Genomic DNA, 21,787 nt, shown 5'->3' with positions numbered 1-21,787 from the left:
GTTCAATTAGCGATCATGGATGAGCTTTGTACATTACATGTATGATGTACAAACAATAGCACAAATTTTCATCAACACATTACATTAGACAAAAGGAAAAGAGATTTGTGTGTACGATTTGAACTTGGGATCCCTGCATCAGGAGCTAAATGCTCAGATGGGAACAAGCAGGCCAACGCAGACGGGGGTACGGGGTGGTGCGAGGAGGGAGAAGGGAGAAGGGACTCCTGCTCACCTGCCCTCACCACACCCACGGCATCCCCTAAGCATGTTGTCCCCCGCATCCTCCCTCACCACACCTGCCACTCCTTCCACCACACCTGCCAGCTCCTCCACCATGCCAACCACCTGTTACCAAATTCGCCTCCCTTTGGTGATGGAATAAATTCGGATCATTGGCATGAAGACAAAAACATTTTTTTTATATCACGTGTATCTGATCATGCTTTACAATGAAACCTGGACGCGCAAGGCCATTTGGCTTTATTAGACGATTCAGAATACAAACCGTGCATCCTTTGAAAACATAACGTGCAGTTCAAAAAGAGTTCAGAATACATGTTGCAGCAACATTTAGCAACAATAAAACACAAAGGAATGATTCATGTACAACAAAAAACGAAGCGCATAAGGGAGAAGGGGTCATGGGGGACGAGAGGGGGGAGCAGGGCATGGCAGAGAAGGAAGAATATCTGGGAAGAAAAATCCAACATGAGTCGTTGAGAAAATAAATGTACATGTCCGGGTCTGAGTACAGAAAGGACCTGGACTTGTATGGCCTAAACGAGGTTATGAGGACCGTTTGACAAGTTTGTGCGTCAAAATATTTGACTAGCCTTAACGTCCGCTCGGAAGAGAATCAGGAAGAGTACGGATCCAAGCCCCATTTATGGCCCTTTAGACTCCCCTTTACAATAGTCTGCAAGTCACAAGTCGATTTAAGTGAGAATAGACACTGATGGAACAACCCCCAAAAAATAAAGAACGCCGAAAACTATGAATAAGTACAAAGCTAAGTTTCTAAAATCTGACGACTGAAGAAAACAATTCGTGTACAAAATAGAAATCCCTGCAGAGGAAAAACAATTCCTTGAAGTGTTCATCACCCGCGTCACTTCGACAAACCGGGACAATCGGGGAGACGATGTTTCATCACGGAGGTGAACGGCTGGTTTCCGAAGAGCGGCGGAGAGTTCCAGCAGGCCGACGAGGTGCGCTTAAGGAAACGCGGCTTTCTGTATTGAAACATCTCCTCGAGGCTGAGCGATTCGGGCAAGAACATGCTGTCCAGATCAGGAGGGTTGTAGTAACTGCGCACGACGGCTGCCTCTAATGGAGAACCTATGGGAAAGGAGGAGACGTCATTTCTATGGATAATGATGACGTCATGCCATTTCATCTCATAGGAGGGACTTTTAAGGTGCGTCTGTTTCAAAAAAATTAACCTTGAGATGGAAAACTTTACGTCCATTAAAGCTTCCAGACATGGCACATTTAACTTGGCACAGAAAAATACCTTTGGTGTGATCTGAAACCATCAATTTTCATCTGAAAAATCATGAATTTTCATCCGATTGACTTGAAAATTGAACAGCATTAGTGTAGTGCGTCACTGAATTGGGAAACCAACTATTTTTGAGGTCAAAAGGCCAAAGATCAACTCTAGGTCAAACTTCTAAAATCATAAAAATTTTTTTTTTTTTAAATGTTTTTACTTTAATTGCCTATTTTTTTGGATGAAAATTGGTAACTTATTACCCAGAAAATGGGCCAAGTTCAGGGATCCACGCCTGATTACCAGTCCCATTAGGTTCCAGTGTGACTTCAAAATATCTCAAAAGCTTAGTTTTACATATAGATAATTAGGAACAGAACAGGAAAGAAAATCATGAGGATTTTATCCTGATTTATTTCTTCGCTTGTTCACAAAGAAACAAAACAAACTAAACTAAACCAAAACATGCAAGTTTTATGCAAGCCGTTTTACTAATCTAGTGAGGTTGTTACTCCCGCCAGGGAGTAATGCATTCACTCGTGTCCGTGTGTGTGTTTGTGAACAAGATATCTGGAAGAGTTCTGAACGGATTTGGATGAAAGTTGGTGGGATGATTTCCCTTGGGATAAGGAAGAATTGATTAGTTTTTGGTGAAGCTCAGGATATTATTCCTGATCCAGGAATTTTTTGAAGGATTTTTTTTACCATTGGAAGACAGGGCTCATTTTTAAAAAACATTATCTTCTATATATTCTATATTTAACATTGTGATATGAAAATAGTTTTCATATTTGTTGTATATGTAGTTTAAACTCGTCGTTATGCGTTAGAGCGGTGTATTTTTTTTAGCAGCGTCGTCTTCAATGTTCATTTTTTTTTTCTTCTAATAAAGACATATTCTGTCATTTTAAAACCACCAAAGTGTGTATTAGGTTTCCCCGTTTCATAAAATGTATCGTTTGATACATATAATGCTTTAAAACTGTTTTTTTGTTGTTGTTTTTTTTTGTTTTTTTTACCTCAGAAGAGATATCAACATTTAGCTCAGCGATTGTCATTTGCGGTGTCAGTATTTGATGAACTTATAAAGACTTAGTTCCAGATTTGTCAATGACTGAGGTATATAAACAACCGAATAAAACAGATTTGGCAAAATTCGAACTTTTTTTTAAAAAGATCGCATATTCACCCAGGGTTGAGAGGCTGAAGAAGAAGAAACCTCGCATGGGCTTCCCAGACCAAATAAATAATTCTGGTTCTGGCTCTGCGATTTTCAGATTTATTACTCCCGCCAGGGAGTAAAGCATTCGATCGTGTCCGTCCGTGTGTGTGTGTGTGTGTGTGTTCGTGAACAAGATATCTGGAAAAGTTCTGAATGGATTTGGATGAAAGTTGGTGGGATGATTGCCCTTGGGATAAGGAAGAATTGATTAGTTGTTGGTGAAGCTCAGGATATTATTCCGGATCCAGGAATTTTTTTTGGGAAAGATTTTTTCTGTTTTACTGCATTAAAGCTTTTATTCTTCAATGATGTTTTTCTCCTGTAATTCCGAAAAAAAAATGAATGAATGATCGTTTTAAGGCCATTTTTCCCCGCTAGAGCGGGGGTTAGCCTTGCGGGCCCCATGACCTCATGGTTCCCTGTTTGAGGCAATGTTTTTATGGCCGGATGCCCTTCCTGACGCCAACCCTTAATCGCCTCTTACGATGCGTAGGATACGGTGTACCTATTCTAAACCGGGGTACACACCGGGATCTCTTCTAATTCCGAGATATATCAAAATTAATTCTCTGACAGTTCGGGCTTACTTTCTTTTTCATTTATTGTTTTGGGGAGAGGGTATGTTAAACAAAACGTATTATTCCAACTAAACCCACGGCGGGAGTATGCGCTCTACTGAGTGGCGTTCTAGTTGCTGCTGTTTTTGTGCAATAAGAATATGGAATCGGGGCACAGTTCGTGACAACGCCACTCGCATATCATCGGACACATCAAGTAGATGTCTCCACTTTGATTTCAGGCTCAATAATGCAGAGAAACCTGTTTCACAGAGATACGTAGTTGTGAAGGGAACCAACGCATTCATTGCCCTCTTCGCCAAGCTAGGGTAAGCTGCAATCTGCTCACACCAAAACTGCTTAAAATCCAGCGCAGCCTTTCCGAAATCAGCTTTCTTTCTTTGATCTTCTTGGAACTCGATCAAATCATCCTTCACTAAATCGTTGTCACTCATCGTAGAAATATCAATCGAGAAAGGGTTCTGGATCCAAATGGATTCCGTGCTAAGATCATCAATATCTGAGAAGTAACCCTCAAAATTGGTACTTAGGACTTTCAAATGGTCCTCGACTTCTTGAAGTATTTCCCCAGGCAATGCCTTTTCATCTTCTCCATCAAGAAGGATATCGCCAAGGATTGGAAAGTTCACCATGTTTCCGCTTTCAACACGGCGACTCCAAATAGGTAATTTCTTTGTGAATGCCACTAACTTTCCCCTGGCTTGAATAATATCCACATCCCTTCCCTGCATCGACATGTTCAAGTCATTGAGGTGACCGAAAATATCGGCTAAATATTCCAGGCTAATAATAAAATGCTCATCTTCAAAACTGTTTGCAAGAGGGGATTGTTGATGCCTCAGGAATTCGAGAATTTCTTCCCGAAGTTCCATGACACGTGCGAAAACACGACCACGAGGATAGCCAACGTACCTCTGTGTGGTACAGTAAAATGCAATGTTCCGCCCCAATCTCATCACAGAATTTTTGAAATAGCCGATGATTTAATGCCCGTCCACGAATAAAGTTGACTGTCTGCACGACTATTACCATCACTTCTTTCAGTTTCTTTGACAACGTTATCAACGTTGATTTATTCAAATTTTATCAGAAAATTGAATTTATATTTGTTTGAAATATAATTATACAAATATAATTTGTTTTGAAATATAAATATTTATATTTAAATATATATTTATTATATATTTAAAGTTGACAGTTCATTGAATTTATTACAATTTATTATTATTATTTATTACGAGTCCCATACCCCCAGATTTTGTTCCCCATACCCCTAAGGGGTATGGATACCCCAGGTTAAGAACCCCAGATCTAAATGATGGTCTGTGGAAGACCACCTGAGGTCCAAAAAAGGAAATTCACAACAGGTTGGGAAATGTACAAATTACAATGCAAGAAGGTAGGTTGTTCAACACCTCTCAATGATAAATGTCCCTTCCTTATTTTCTCCCCTTTCCTCTCAAATGACCGCACCATAACCATAGTATCCAAAAGTGTTTCTTGACAACACAAGCAACATGAAAACGAGATAAAATATTCAGATTTCTTTCAGGCAACAAATAGAGAAAGAATAAGCAAAAGAGACTTCCTCAAATAATGCTGCAAAATTCACCTTTGGCCCAAGCGGGTATGGGTTTGCGGGGTTTACCCTCGTCATCCGTAGAGTCATCGCTTTTCAGGTCCATTCCATAATCTTCTAATACCTTGGTCACCTTGTTCTGACAGGTGCGGTTCAGCAGAGATTCGCCATCCTGCGCCGACCCCACCAACATGGGTGATGGTCGAAGAGAAATGGAAAAAAAAGAAGATAAGAGTTCATTCTTGTTTTTATCAGTGGCAGGAATTAAAGAAATAATAATAATAAAACGGTTCCATAATGATTTAGAACTTACCTCATTGGTTATGGTTTGAGACGTGGGGTTTTTCTGACCGAGCATCAACACCCTTTCAATCTCTTCTCTGCGTTTCTCTTTTGCTCGTCTCTCCTTTTCCAGCTCCAGCTCCTCCCTCTTCTTCCTCTCCAAATCCAGCTTCTCCCTCTTCTTCCTCTCCAACTCTTCCCTCTTCTTCCTCTCCAACTCTTCCCTCTTCTTCCTCTCCAACTCTTCCCTCTTCTTCCTCTCCAACTCCAACTCTTCCCTCTTCTTCCTGTCCAACTCCAACTCTTCCCTCTTCTTCCTCTCCAACTCCAAGTCTTCCATCTTCTTCCTCTCCAACTCCAAGTCTTCCATCTTCTTCCTCTCCAAGTCTTCCATCTTCTTCCTCTCCAACTCTTCCCTCTTCTTCCTCTCCAACTCTTCCCTCTTCTTCCTCTCCAACTCTTCCCTCTTCTTCCTCTCCAACTCTTCCCTCTTCTTCCTCTCCAACTCTTCCCTCTTTTTCCTCTCAAACTCTTCCCTCTTCTTCCTCTCAAACTCTTCCCTCTTCTTCCTCTCCAGCTTCTGCCTCTTCTGCCTCTCCAATTCCAGTTCCTGCCTCTTATTCTCCATCTCAAGCTCCTCCCTCTTTCTTTCCTCTTCCTTTTCCCTTTCCCTTTGCCTCTCCTCTTCAAGGTCTTTCTTCAGACAGTCTTCTGTTGCCACACGGGCTCTCTCCTGCAACTTCTCATATTTCTCCTTCTTGGCTCTTTGCAGCACGTCCAGCTCACGAGCAACTTGCATTTTTCTGGACTGCTCCTCCTGCTGTGGAAGATGATGAGGAATGGACAATGACAGGATGTGAACTCACACTTTGCCCTCAACAACAAAATCAGAACGATATGCAAGTTAAACTCTTCAAATAAAAATTCTGAAGATATTGTGAACTTGTAAAAGTGCAATCCCACCCTACTCACATTCCAGCGAGCTTAATCAACAAAGAGCAAAAGAGAAATCATAAATCTTCAATGTGCCACCCAATTGGTACGCCTTAAAGAGCGTAGCGAAGAAGATTCTGCCGTGAAGTGGGTATCTTCCTTTTTTAATTCCAAGGCATGTGCACTATGTTCCACAAATGATCATAGACCCCCATCATAGGGGAGGGCGGCGGGGAGGGGGGTACACGGTATAAAACAAATGGACACTACTGGGACTTTCGGGAAATAAGTCGGAATTAGAAGAAGGTGGATTTCGGGTGTATTAATGGGGGTAGAAAAGATCAAGGTTTTGGATGGGGAGAGATAAGAGATGGTGGTGAACAGCTGTTTTAAATAATTTTAAACTTGGGGGAGGGGGGGGAGGGGGGAGGGGAAGTGGTTTCAACTCTCCAAAATAGCTATTTACTGTCTTCTCCAAAACTACACAAACAATTTTGATGAAACTTGGCGACAAGCTGCATATCTGATGCCTCACAAAGGTGTGTTGACAGCATCAAAATCTGCACTCAATAAGAGGGCCAAGGGGTGTTTTTGACCCCCAAAAATAGGTATTCCCTCTCTTCTTCGAAACTACACACACGATGTTAATGAAACTTGGCAACAAGCTGCATATCCGATACATAACGAAGGTGTATTGACCGCATCAAAATCTGCACTCATTGTGGGGGTCTTTGGGGGTTTTGACCCGCCCCAAAAGTTATTTGTTCTCTTCTCTGAAACTGCACAGCCAATTTTGATGAAACTAGTTTAGAAGCTTCAAATCTGATGCCTAACAAAGGTGTATTGAATGCAAAATCTGAGCACATTAGAGGGGTTTATGGGGGAGAGGTGGGTTGACCCCCAAAATAGGTATTTGCTCTACCTGCCTACATATATAGGCGGCGCACTACATATATAGGTTAAAATCAGTCAGTACGTAAAGTTTTTTGAACTGTATGAATCAAATTGGTGCCCCTTTATATGAACTTTTCTCGAGCATTACTTGGTTTCTCCTAAGAACACAAGGGTAGTCCAGCATGCACACGATATTTTTTGGAATGTCCCTTCTTTTCCATTGTTTGGCATTTTCTACAAGTTTGGTATGTCCCTTCTTTTCTAGAATTTGACACATGGCACATACCATATAAAGGGGCCTTTTCTATGCCCCGGCATTTTCCCCAAGAATTACCCCTCCTGTTCACCTTCATGCTTACCAGTTCCATCACCATGATAAACATGTGTTTTGATAGAGCTTCCCTGCCTGAAATCATCCAACATTCCCAGAACCAACCAAAATTCTTCCGTTCGTTCCTTTGTACATTTCTTCAACCAACCTAACTTCTCTTTCCGGCATTGCCATCCATTTGAGTGTCGCCATCAACATCTCTCTCGGGACAGTGTCATAAGCCTTTTCCAAGTCCACAAATCCCATTGCCATTTCACCTTGCACCTCCATCTTCGTCACCAGAGCTCAGTCTCAACGTGAACATCCCATTCATCGTCCCCCCTACCGTTTCTCAACCCCTGTTGCTCTTTGCAGATCTCCATCTCCACACTCCTTATCCTCACGTTCAGAATCCTCTCCAGTACCTTCATGGCATCACTTAGTAGCATAATGCCTCTGTATTTGCCCCGGTCTTGAACGTCGCACTTTTTTTTTTTTTTTTTTTTTTTTGTATACAAGGTCGAGGCTCGTGAAAGAGCGAACATTAATCACACAGAAAGACAAACCGACACATAAAACATATAACATAGGGAGCGGTAGACAAGATGGGGAGAGAGGGGGAAGGACACAAACACAACATTTGAGAGCAGGGACCGAGAGACATGGAGACATCGAGAGATCTGAGAGAGGGCGAGGGCTTTGGGGGGGGGGGGGGGGCGTGGGAAGGGGGCGGTGGGAGAGGTATAAAACATATGGACACTGCCAGGACTTCCAGGAAAGAAGTTGGAATTCCAAACAAGGTGGATCTGGGGTGAATTAGCGGGGGTAGAAAAGATCAAGGTTTTGGATGGGGGAAGATAAGAGATGGTGGTGAACAGCTGTTTTAAAGACCTGGAGGGAGGAGTGGGATTGAAGGGAGTGAGGGAGTTTGTTCCAGAGGCGGGAGAAAAGAGGAATGAAAGAGTGAAGGTGAGCAGAGAGCCGAGATTTCGGCAGTTTAACCATCAGAGGGTTGCTGGCAGATCTTGTGCGACCTGTAGGAATATTTGGGGGACAGAGCACAGAGAGAGCTGGGGGTGCAAGGCCGGAGAGGAGTCGGTAGAAGACAGAAAGACCACCTACCTGCCTGCGGTGAGTGAGTGAAAGGCCCTCAGAGATAGCTTCATCGCGGGAGATTCCAATAATTCTGAAAGCTTTGGTTTCAACAGCGTGAAGCCGAGCTAGGTGTGAGGCAGGAGCACCGGCCCATAGGGGAGAACAGTATTCCATTGAGCTGCGGATGAAAGCCTTGTATGTGGTGAGGAGCTCAGGTGTGCCGAGGAGAAGGAAGTTTAGAAGAGGATAGAGGTGGACCAGCGGATGCAGATAGCTGAACTTACTCTTCTATATCGGCACAATTCGTCCCGTCCGACAATCCTCCAAAATCAAACCCTCTCTCGTACATACCTTCATCAGCCTCTTCGTTCAATTGATCCAGATTTCTCCTGCAGCAACGATCATATCTGTAAGCAACTCATCAATGCCTGGCGCTCTTCCCTTTTTCATTCTCTTTACTGCTGTCCACACCTCCCCTTCCATGATCTTCACTTAACACAAAAGCTATCTGCATCCGCTGGTCCACCTCTATCCTCTTCTAAACTTCCTTCTCCCCAACTGCCTTCACTCGTTCCTCCATCTACCTTGTCGCTCAAGCTTTTGGGTCTCACTATCTGCCATGATCTTTCCTGGGGAAAAAACCATTTCCAAGCTGGCCTCCAAAGCCAGTCGCCGACTGGGCATCCTCCGTCGTGCGAAGTCCTTCCTTGGCACACCTGAACTCCTCAGCACATACAAGGCTTTCACCCGCAGCTCAATGGAATACTGTTCTCCCCTCTGGGCCGGTGCTCTTGCCTCACACCTAGCTCGGCTTCACGCTGTTGAAACCAAAGCTTTCAAAATCATTGGAATCTCCCACGATGAAGCTAACTCCGAGGGCCTTTCACTCACTCACCGCACGCTACATTTTGCCAGTCCCGAATCGCCGACAGCATAATTCCTGTGCGCAGCCATGTTCACACCAATTTCCTCAGCGAATTTAACTTCCAACTTGAAAGCTGCCATGTACGACTTGCGCGATTTGCGTGACTTTACGGTAAGCATTTTGAGATAATGTAGTAACGATGGATACATATTAGGATTGAAAGGGGTGGATCAAATGCAAATGGCGAGTCTGGGCTCGTTATTGATTGGATCAAACATAATTGGTGACTGCTCATTATTGATCGGATAATTTTGCATGTGTCATGAAGTGGATTAACGTTCAATTGCTCAAACCAATCGGCAAACATTCCGGGCAATGATTGCTGATGCACGTTTTAAATTAACAATTGTACAATTTATTTCAGAAAATGTCACACGTTGCAATTATTTTTCCTTTTCTGCAATTCAAAGTCCTAAACGCTAGATAAGTCAAGGTCCGGACTTCCAGGAAAAGGTATCGACTTGTAAGCCAAACAATACGGTAATTTAAAGGTGATCCATTTCAAAATGCGGTGATCTGAGAAAGGACTCACAAGCTTCAACTCCATTTTCCTCTTCTTTTCTATGTCCAACATATCTTGCTTCCCTCGAACCTCGGCAGCTTTCCGAAACCGTTCCTCGTTTTTCCTGGAAAAGAGAAGACCAATCCGAATCGCTCAAACAATCTTTAAATGTATTTTTCAAAGGTAATGTTTGTTTTAAAAATATATTATATAGTTGTTAATGGAGGGTGGTTTTGTTTAACACCATGCTCAATAACCCTCAAATTGGTGTTGTGATCTAAATGTTCAACCAACTCATCTAGACTATGAACAAAGTAGTTCTAAAGTTGCTTGAAACAAATCAGACCGCCAGGCCCTCCTCCTCCATTGATGAGAAATGTTCTTCGAAACATCGTTTATGTCTTGTACCGTCATCGGTGCCCGAACAGAGTTACTCGGCAAAGCTGATGAAATTGAATTAGACAATTCAAGTCTTTCCTAAACTCCGTAGCATCCTCCCTACCTGGAGGGGACGATAGGTTTGCTCTCTGTCCGTCCGTCCATCCCACCTGTGGTTTTCTGCACTTTTTTCCACACCCTTCAACATATTGAACTGAAACTTGGTACATGGCTTTATTATGAGAGGTTACAGAACAAGTTTGAGTTTTGGGGCGTTTCACCAATTTTTCATGGAGTTGTGCACTTTTTGAAGTTACAAAATATCACGTATACATCGCTCAGTTTTCAGCTTCCCTGAATCCACCCACTGCTTTACGCCCATTGGTTGGACAGCTGGCCTGACCACTGCAATTAAAATTATGCACCGCCATTCCATGAAGCAGCACAGATCGGCAGGCCTCAGGCCTGGGTGTTAGTCCATGGCTTAGTACAACTGGAATGATCGTAGGTGTATAACCACAATGTATTATATATGCTCATAAGCCATTCATGTATGTACATCGGGTTATTTTTTAATTTTTTAAATTCTTTTTTCCCGGCACCGAAGGCGGCATTATACAGTCGTTGCCAAAAATATTGGCACCCTTGCACTTTTTTCAAATAATGCACCATTTATTCCACAAAATTGTTGAAATTAAAATACATCTTTGCAACCACATATGTACTTCTTTGGTTATTTTTTATTTATTTTTTTTGTACACAAGATCGAGGCTCATGAAAGAGCTAACATTCATCACACAAAAATTCAAACCGACACACAAAACACAAAATAAGGGGAGCGGACAAGATGGGGAGAGAGGGGGAAGGACGGACACAAGCACAACATTTGAGAGCAAGGACATCGAGAGAACTGTGGGAGGGAGAGGGCTTGGGGGGAGGTGGGAGAGGTATAAAACATATCACTGCAAGGAATTCCAGGAATGAAGTTGGAATTTCAAAAAAGTGTATCTGGGGTGAAAATTAGCGGGGGTAGAAAAGTTCAAGGTTTTGGATGGGGGAAGATAAGAGATGGTGGTGAACAGCTGTTTTAAAGACCTAGAGGGAGGAGTGGGATTGAAGGGAGTGGGGGAGTTTGTTCCAGAGGCAGGAGAAAAGAGGAATGAAAGAGTGAAGGTGAGCAGAGAGCCTAGATTTTGGCAGTTTAACCATAAGAGGGTTGCTGCACAGATCTTGTGCGACCTGTAGGAATATTTGGGGGACAGAGCACAGAGAGAGCTGAGGGAGCAAGGCCGGAGAGGAGTCGGTAGAAGACGGAAAGACCACCCACCTGCCTGCGGTGAGTGAGTGAAAGGCCCTTGGAGTTAGCTTCATCGCAGGAGATTCCAATGATTCTGAAAGCTTTGGTTTCAACAGCGTGAAGCCGGGCTAGGTGTGAGGCAGGAGCTCCGGCTCAGAGGGGGGAACAGTATTCCATTGAGCTGCTGATGAAAGCTTTGTATGTGGTGAGGAGCTCAGGTGTGCCAAGGAAGGACTTCGCACGACGGAGGCTGCCCAGACGGCGACTGGCTTTGGAGGAGAGCTTGGAAATGTGGTTTTCCCAAGAAAGATCATGGCAGATAGTGAGACGCAAAAGCTTGAGCGACAGAACTTCTTGGAGAGGATCGTTGAGAAAGTGGATGTGAGGGTTTTCCAGTCGGTCTTTTCGGAGAGACTTAGTAAGAGTGTGAGATTTGTCAGGATTGAAAGACATGTTCCACTTGTTTGACCAGTCTGTGATTTTGTCCAGGTCTGCAGAGAGTGAGGAGGCTGCAGACTGCCGATCTGAGGGATGAGGAATGGAGCGGCAGAGAGTGGAGTCATCAGCAAAGAGATAGAGGGGATTTTCCAGAGAGTCGGAGAGATCACTGATGAAGACCAGAAATAGCACAGGGCCCAGAACACTACCTTGGGGCACTCCAGCCAGAACAGGTAGGGGAGATGAGAGAAATCCATTAAGGGCCCAACGTTGACTACGACCAGAGAGGAAGTCCGCAAGCCATGCGAGGAGTTTCCATGGATACCATAAGAGGAGAGTTTGGTGAGCAGAGCTGGGTGCCAGACCGTATCGAAGGCACATGATACGTCAAGGGAGACAGCTCTGATTTCCTGTTTGGCATTGACGACCTCCATCCATTGTTGAGACAGCAGAAGCAACATGTCCAGAGTAGAATGACCTGGTCTGAATCCAAATTGATGATCGGAGATCAAGCCGTTGGAGAAGAGGAAGGATTTGATATCCGAAGCAATGATGGATTCCATGACTTTGCTAATAAATGGGAGCAGGCTGATTGGTCTGTAGTTGCAAGGATCTGTTTTTGCACCTTTTTTGTGTAAAGCGGTAATGTTTGCTGATTTCCAGGATGCTGGCAGATGACCTTGAGAAAAAGAGGGTGAAAAGAACAGAGAGGGTGAGATGGAGCGGCAGAGCAGGATTTTAGGACCCATGGGCTGATGCCGTCTGGTCCAGTTGCAGAATCAGAGTCGAGGTTTGACAAAAACTTCTCCACCTTGTCAGGAGAGAAGGACACAGAGTCCAGGAGCAGTTGGGTTCGACTGGGTAAGGTGGGAACAGAGAGAAATGGGTTTGGGACACAAGATTTTGAGGCAAACACAGAGTTGAGGCATTCAGCTTTGTCACGCGCGGTGTCAACTGTGTAGCCATTTGAGGTAAGGGAGGGGATGGAGGGGGAACAAACACCAGAAACAGATTTGACCAGACGCCACCAGGATTTGGAGGAAAGAGACAGGTTTGAGAGTTCATTCTTGAGTGTGGAGAGATAGTGCTTCCTGGCACTCCCGAGGGGAGACACACACTTGTTCCAAGCTTGGTGGAAGGAACTGAGATTGCCTTCAGTTGGATTTGCCTTCCAAGAGGCAAAGGCAAGTTGTTTACATATCTTGGTTTGCAGTGGAACAAAACAAAAAAAGCTGAAAAAATTGCTAAATCTTAGCTTATTCCACACAGAAATCCTAAAATGGCCTGGACAATATTATTGGCACCTTTTAGAAGTTGTTAGAAATAATTAGATTTCAAGCAGGTGATTCTCCTTTACTTTGGAATTGAACTCACCTTTGGTGAGTTGCAGGTGCCTGCAATAGAAATATCACTCAATCAACCAGTTTGAATAGAGAAAAGGAGTCATTCTGCTGTTTTGTGTCACTGTTTGTACCACAATGAGCTTGGAGAAAAGAAAGAAAACCAGAGAAATGTCTGAGGAAGTCAGACAGATTGTAGCCAATTATGGACAATCTCAAGGCGACAAGTCTATCTCCAGAGGTCTTGATGTTCCTGTGTTCACCATACGCAATGTTATCAGGAAGTTTAAGGCCCATGGCATTGTAGCCAACCTCCCTGGACGTAGCCGCAAGAGGAAACTTGATCGAAGATTGCAGCGAAGGATTGTTCGAATGGTGGAGAAAGCACCTCGATCAATTGCGAAACAGATTCAAGCTGACCTTCAGACACAAGGTACGACAGTTTCAACTCGCACCATCCGTCACCACCTCAATGAAAGGGGGTTCCATGGTAGGAGACCCAGGAGGTCCCCACTGCCGAGAGAGAGAGACATAAGAAAGCCTGAATGGAGTTTCCCAAAACACACCTGAACAAACCAAAATCCTTATGGGAGAATATCCTGCAGACAGATGAGACCAAATTACAGATTTTTTTGTAAAGCACATAATCTCTATGTTCACAGAAAACAAAAAAGAAAAGAACACATTCCCGACAGTCAAACATGGAGGAGGTTCAGTGATGTTTTGGGGGTGCTGTGCTGCAACCCCAAATCCTTGAATGTGTGCACGGCATCATGAAATCAGGAGATCAGGAGATTACCAAGGCATTTTGGAGCGCAATGTTCAACACAGGGTCAGAAACCTGGGTCTCCGTCGAGTTCAAGACAAAACGCTGGACTGTTCTGAAGTGGCCAGCAATGAGTCCAGATCGAAATGCCATTGAACACCTGTGGAGAGATCTGAAAACAGCAGTTGGGAGAAGGCATCCTTCAAATCTGGGAGAAATGGAGCAGTTTGCACAAGAAGAGTGGGCCAAACTGCCAGTAGAGAGGTGTAGGAAGCTCATGCATGGCTGTAGAAAGTGGTTGACTGCAGTTATTTTGTCCAAAGGTTGTGCTTCCAAATATTAAGTCTTGGGTGTCAATAATTTTGTCAATGCCCTTTCTTTTTATTATCTGATTTAAAAGAATATATTAAGTTCTGAGTAAAAAACAAAGGTTCTGTAATATTAACAGTGAAAGAAAGAATTGTGGAGACCAAATACTTGAGTAAACAAACAAACAAAAAAGAGTTATTTGTAAAAAATGCAAGGGTGCCAATATTTTTGGCCACGACTTTACACTGCCCATAAAAATGATGTGTTTACTGATATTGCACTTAAACTTGGGAGGGGACATGTATTGCACAGCAATTCTTACTCTTGTATAATTTCCATTTCTGTCCCATCTGCAGAATCTCACCCTGCAGTCCTTCAAGGAATTACTGTTTTATCTCAATACCCCCAACTTACCCATGACGTCTTCAATCGTGCCTACCCCTGAACATTTTTGTTTGCCTGTGCCTATTTGTTTCTCCACCACTGACGCAAATGCATAACCCCTCCTCTTATGTAACGTACAGTACGTTTATGGCACATGAACTGCTTCCTATATCAGAAACTTGGTGAAAGTCTTTCAATCATGACAAAACATGAAAACAGAAAAATAAAATAAAAACATGAAAGGAAAGAAAGAACATGTCTTTCAATCCTGACAAATCCCACACTCTCACTTTGTCTCTCCGAAAAGACCATCTGGACAACACTCCCATCAACTTTCTGAACAATCCTCTTGAAGAAGTTCTGTCACTCAAGCTTTTGGGTCTCACTATCTGCCATGATCTTTCCTGGGAAAACCACATTTCCAAGCTGGCCTCCAAAGCCAGTCGCCGACTAGGCATCCTCCGTCGCGCGAAGTCCTTCCTTGGCAGACCTGAGCTCCTCACCACATACAAGGCTTTCATCCGCAGCTCAATGGAATACTGCTCTCCCCTCTGGGCTGGTGCTCGCTCCTGCCTCACACCTAGCTTGGCTTGAAACCAAAGCATTCAGAATCATTGGAATCTCCCACGATGAAGCTGATTCTGAGGGCCTCTCTCTCACCGCAGGCAGGTTGGTGGTCTTTGTCTTCTGCAGACTCTCCTACGGCCTTGCTCCCAAAGCTCTGTCTGTGCTCTGTCCCCCAAATATTCCAACAGGACACACAAGATCTGCCAGCAACTCTCTTATGGTGAAACTGCCAAAATCAACTCTCTGCTCACCTTCTAGACGGGTCAATATACAACCAGAACAGCCGTACCCCAAAAAAATTGCAAATTTTAGTTTTATTGCATTTCCTTATATTTTAAGACTTACTTAGGAACATATCAAAAGTTGGACAGAAATGGACCATGGGAAAGTAAAAATTTTTGACATGATAAAAATGTCACAAAACCATGCATGATTCACTACGTCGAAAACGTCTTTGGTTTTTTATTTTTGTTTCTTTTTGTTTATATAAATTAATTTGTTCCACTGAGACCAGCTGCAAAGGCAACATTTTATAACACTTGTTTCGTGTCTTTAACAATGTTTACATCTGCTACCTGACACATGTCTTTAACAATATGACCTCCCAGCATGTAGGCTAATGACCTAATTCCTCACTGGTAGTTGTGCAGCTTGACTGAGTAACAACTCCACATGAATGAGTTAATTACACCTAATTAGGACTCAATTGGACAACGTTGTATGGTAAACATTGGAGATACAATACAATACAACCAAGGAGATACAGTACAATACAACCAAGGCCAAGGCAGTAGCAAAAAGACAGGTAGGCCTATGCATACAATTGCCCCATATATTCTACATGTATTTTGTACTCCTACAACTGTAGTGTATGATGGTATTTATTTTCCAGGTTCTAGAGTTGTGGGGATGCATATTTATTTAATAGGAATGGGACCAGTGATTGGGGGAAGGGGGGGGGGGGGGTTCTATCAGTATGTTTTTCTTCTGGACTATACATATCTTTTCCTGGTGCACCTTGTGACTAAGCAACAGAGCCCTTGTATATAATTCATTTCAGATGCAGAAAGCAATGGGATTACCACTATGCAGATTATTCCATAGTATGTTTCCTCCTAATATATATCTTACATAAATATCTCAGTTTCAGGGGCGGAGAATGCTCTGATGGCATTCAATGTATATGGCCAATGTAAATTGACTGCATGCTTCTAAAAGATCTCATTTTTGTATTTTCAGAGATAGAAAATGAACTCTTTATATGGTAAAGAGACCTGCCCTTTATGCCAAAGGGGATTGGACTGTGAGGAAACAGTATCAGTTCGTGAGAAAGGAGCAGAAGGCATCAACCGTGCAAGTGCCGAAAGGGGTGTTGACATCAGAATTCTAGCTGGTACCAGTGTTCACAAATCATGCCGAGTGAATCACATAAACAAAAAGGACATTGCTTTAACTAAGAAGGATCATGCGGAATCAGGTCCATCAGTCAAGAGGAGTGCTCGCATTTCCCTGAAACCATATGACAGTAAAACACATTGCCTTTTCTGCGGCACTGAAGTTAAGGAAGAGGGCCCAAAGCGAGGCCATGCAGAAACAGCCAGTTTTGGCTACGTGAAGACTGACGCATTTGTTAAAACTATATCAGTTCATTGCAAAACAAGGAGCGATGAATGGGCCCTTGCTGTTCAAGGCCGCATTGAATATTTTGAGGGTGATCTCCATGCAGCTGACTGTGTGTACCACAAGTCCTGCAACATTAATTTCCGCACAATGCGAGACATTCCACAACGGTTCAAGCCGACTGAGTCAAACAAGAGACGAAAAATGGGAAGGCCTAAGGACAGTGACCAGAATGAGGCTTTCGATAAGGTGTGCTCTTTTCTTGAAGACAATGATGAGGAACAGTTAACAATTACAGACCTCGTGGCTAGAATGGAACAATACCTGGGCGATAGTGAATCCAATGCATATGGGAACCAATACATGAAGGAACAGCTTAAAAAACGATATGGTGAATCTATATTCATGGCAGAGGGTAGAGGCTTAAAAGACATTGTGACATTCAGAGAAAAAATGTCCCAGATCCTCCGTGACCACTACAATGCACCACGAGAAGATGATGAAGAAGCACAAAAACGTGCAATTCTTCAGACTGCTGCAAAACTAATAAAAAGTGACATAAAAACAACAGTTGCACCACATGGGGATACATACCCAACTACTGCAGACCTAAGCCTTACTGCTGCATTGGGGTATGTCCCAACTAGCCTGCGATTCTTGCTGCAGCATCTTTTGGTCGGGAAAGATACATCTAGGGAGGTTGCTGGTATTGGACAAGCAGTCATCCAAGCAGTGCGTCCAAGGGCTGTAATTGCACCATTGCAGCTTGGTCTTGCAGTGCAAATGCATCACTTGTATAGGTCTCGTTTCTTGATAGATAGTCTATCAACCTTTGGCTTTTCCTCATCTTACTCCGAAGTGCAACGGTTTGAAGTAAATGCAGCCTCTTCTCTTGCTCCGGATGTGTTTGGAGGTGACACCGACATTCTTGATACATCCTTGTTATTTGCTGGAGACAATGTGGACCACAACATCATAACGTTGGATGGAAAGGGTACCTTTCATGGGATGGGCATGATAGCAGCTATTACACCAGGGCGTCAATCTAGCCACATCATATCTAGAAAGAAAATGTCTGACAGGAAGCTCGTCGAACTGACGAAGATCAATATAATAGATTACCGCTATGCAGAGCACGTCAACCGCAACCTCAAATTTCAGCCCCTCCCTTTGTTATCAATTTGTGATCGCCCAATTGACATATTATGGGAGATGTCATTTTGCTTCGAAAAGAGTGCACCAAATTGGCAAGGCATGATGCACTTTCTGCATGAGGAGTGTGATCACCCAGGGAAAGCCTCAATACAGTTTCTCCCAATGATTGATATGAACCCAGGTGACAAAACCTGCATCTTGTCAACTCTTGATTACCTGAGCAAACTTGCATCAAAACACAACATGCCAGCAATCATCACATTTGACCAACCGCTGTTTTGGAAGGCCTCTGAGATAGTGAATGCTCTTCCTGCTGATAACCCAATCCATAATGCAGTGCTACTGCTTGGGAGCTTCCACACATTAATGAATTTGTTGGGTGCCATTGGAAGTTTGATGGATGGAAGTGGACTGAAAGAGATCCTGGAAACAGTGTATGGTCAAAATGCTGTTGTGCACATGCTGAGTGGGAAGGCGGTGCAACGTGCTTTTCGTGGCCATTTGCTTGTGGATCAGTGTCTTACACGTCAGGTTGTTGGCAAGATTGTGGAAGTTGACCCTGGGTTTCAAGAACAAGTGGCAGAACTGGAGCGACTGTACATTTCCCTGGAGACTGTCGAAAGTGACACTATAGAGTCTGTGTTGCAATCAGAGTGCATTCATTTCATTGACAATAGATTGAATCAGGAAAGGAATAAACTTGCAAAGGACTCGAAAACCAGTGCACTTTGGATCAACTACCAGCGTATGTTGGGAATTGCAAGGGCACTTGTGGCAGCTGATCGGACGGGGTCCTGGGAGATGCATCTCCAAGCCATATCAGCTTGCTTGCCGATATTTGCAGCTGCTGGCCATCCCAATTACCTGAAGTCAGCTCGACTCTATCTCGAGAAGATGCTTGCGTTAGAGGATGACAACCCTGAGGTTCATCAGAAGTTCCAATCTGGTTATCATGTAATCCGGCGCAGTGACCAATACTGGGCTGGCCTAGGCTCTGATCTTGTGATAGAACAGACATTAATGCGCTCACTGAAAAGCCAAGGGGGGCTGACTCGAGGAAGTGGGATGTCAGAGCACCAGAGAGCAGTTTGGACTCTGTCTTCAACCATATCGTCCTCCTACAACCTTGCTATGCAAGAACTGACCTCGAGTAGCTACTCAACAAGTGAACAACATAAGGAGTTGACAACATCCAGGGTGAGTCGAGATGAAGCTGATCGTGGCAAAGTTGCCGAAAAACTGGACAGCTTCACACCATTTTCTGATGACAAGTCATTGCGCAATATCATCACAGGGGTTACTGCAAATGAGGATGTCAATGTTCATGACCTATTCAAAGTAGGTAGTGACATTGTCAAGAAGATGGATGATCACCCAGCTTACTCCTATTCACACAAAAGGAGTTCTAAAGCCAAGACACTTGCATTCAGCAGGGCAGTCAAAGTTGCTGAGGACCGCACAATAGATCCAGCGTTACTATTCCAGAGGTTCTTAGTGGTGTCACAGACGGGAGATCTCCAGATAGGTGAAGTGATGAAATATGAACTCTGCCCATACCCAATGTCTCTTTTTGAGGCAAAAAACATCCTGCGCCAGCCAGATAAACCACAGTTGGCGGAGGCAATAAGGAATTATGCTACAACCAAATCTGACAATGCTGTCAACCAGACAGTTCCAGGAACAGATCACTATGTTCTTGACGGGGGATCACTTATTCACCGCTTTAAGTGGACAGAGGGATTCACCTACAGTTCCATTGCAGATGAATATGCCTCATTTACAGTACGACACTATGGCAAAGCTACTGTTGTGTTTGATGGTTATGAGGCTGGGCCAAGCACAAAGGACTGTTCTCATCAACGTCGGAATAGAAACAAGAATGCCACCAAGGTTAACATTACGGAGTCAACAAAATTTGTTGGGAAAAAGGAGGACTTTCTGTCGAATGAGTCAAACAAGCAGGCAATGATACTGTTGATTATAGAGGTGTTGCACAAGGAAGGCTGTGAGGTGATCCAAGCAGAGGGAGATGCTGATGTTGAGATTGCAAAAGCGGCCGTCGCAAATGCGGCTTCCAGATCTACAACCCTCATTGGAGAAGATACAGATCTCCTTCTCCTCCTGCTCTTCTATATGGTGGAGACAAACTGCATTGAACTCTATTTCCGTTCTGACACGGCAAAATCAAATGTCTACAATATCAAAGTCCTTCAGCAGATACTTGGAAATGCAGCCTGCAGAGATATATTGTTCCTTCATGCATTAACTGGCTGTGACGCAACGTCTCGTGTCTTTGGGATTGGAAAGAAGTCAGGGTTTCAAAGAATCATCAAGAAAGAAAAGGAACTGATAGACAGCTCAAAGGTGTTCTGTAAACCACAGCAGAGTCAGGATGTTATTGAAACTGCAGGCTGCAGAGCAATGGTGGCATTGTTTAAAGCAAATCAGAACGACTCATTGGCATCGATCAGATACAACATTCTCTGCAAAAAGGTTGCAAGGGCTAAGGCATTTGTCACTCTTGAAAGACTGCCACCCACATCCGCTGCCTGCAAGTTTCATTCTCTGCGGACCTATTACCAGGTAATGGAATGGATGGGCCTTTGTTGTGGAATGGAGCCAACGGAGTGGGGATGGAAGGTAGAAGGAGGAAAACTTGTTCCAGTGATGACAGACAAAAGCCCTGCTCCAGACATACTACTTCAGATGATTCACTGCAACTGTTCAGGGGGGTGCAAAACACTAAGGTGTTCATGTAGGAAGCATGGATTAGAGTGCACCAGTGCATGTGGACATTGCCAGGACAGCAACTGTGACAATATGAGTGTTGAACCAGACATAGAGGAGGAGGAGGAGGACGATGAAACTGGAATCTAAGACTAGAAGGCATATGGTACTTCCACATGTGTCAAAATTGTCCAATTTTTTATATGTTGCTTTCCATGTCATAGACTGGCAGAAACAATCAAAGAACATATATTTGTGCAAATATTTACTTTAAATTTACTCCACCAAGTCCGTCTCCACCGACACCCACTCTATCCTGACAAACTGCATCACTGAAATAAAATCCTGGCTTCAAATCAACTTCCTCAAGCTTAACTGTGATAAATCTGAAATAATCATCATTGGCCCAAAAACGCTCACAAAATCCACCCATAACTTTGCCCTCAACATCGACGGTATCCCAGTATCCACCTCCCCTCACATCCGGAATCTTGGCGTCATCTTTGACCAAACCCTTTCCTTCGACAAATACACTAAACAGATCACAAAGTCAGCCTTCTTTCACCTGAAAAACATTGCCCGTCTCCGCTCATCCCTCTCCTCCACGGCTGCAGAAACCCTCATCCACGCCTTCATCACCTCCCGTCTGGACTACTGCAATAGCCTCCTCCATGGTTCACCCTCAAAAATCACCAATAAACTCCAATACATTCAGAACTCCGCTGCCCGTCTACTCACTCATTCCCGGACCCGTGACCACATCACCCCCGTCCTTTACAAGCTTCACTGGCTCCCCATCCCCCAGAGAATCCAGTACAAAATCCTCCTCTTGACATACAAAGCCCTCCATAACCTGGCCCCATCCTACCTGGCTGACCTCCTCTCCAGACACACTCCCACCCGCAACCTCCGCTCTGCTGGTACCAACCTCCTGACCCCCTCCATCCGGACCAAATTCAGATCCTGGGGGGACAGGGCCTTCTCCATCGCT

General features: G+C 43.9%; 1 protein-coding gene across 3 annotated transcripts in view; it reads right to left on the bottom strand.

Annotated features, from left to right (window-relative positions):
* Positions 1–458: 458 nt before the first annotated feature.
* The window catches only part of LOC137427989 (uncharacterized), a 59,991-nt gene continuing 38,662 nt past the window's right edge, over positions 459–21,787 (bottom strand). Inside the window, exons 10-14 of one of the 3 annotated variants that reach the window (XM_078777548.1) lie at positions 9,846–9,939; positions 5,429–5,976; positions 5,188–5,380; positions 4,908–5,046; positions 459–1,341 (exon numbers count right to left, since the gene is read on the bottom strand). In XM_078777548.1, coding sequence (XP_078633674.1) covers positions 1,112–1,341; positions 4,908–5,046; positions 5,188–5,380; positions 5,429–5,976; positions 9,846–9,939 — 1,204 coding nt within the window. In that variant the 3' untranslated portion in view covers positions 459–1,111. Of the gene's footprint in view, positions 1,342–4,907; positions 5,047–5,187; positions 5,977–9,845; positions 9,940–21,787 lie in introns of all 3 variants that reach the window. The other 2 variants (XM_068117872.2, XM_068117873.2) reach the window with 2 other exon arrangements.

This window comes from Myxine glutinosa, chromosome 5 (assembly GCF_964187855.1).
Source record: "Myxine glutinosa chromosome 5, kmMyxGlut1.1, whole genome shotgun sequence".
Classification (NCBI taxonomy): domain Eukaryota; kingdom Metazoa; phylum Chordata; class Myxini; order Myxiniformes; family Myxinidae; genus Myxine; species Myxine glutinosa.
This window is presented reverse-complemented; position numbering and strand designations above follow the sequence as displayed.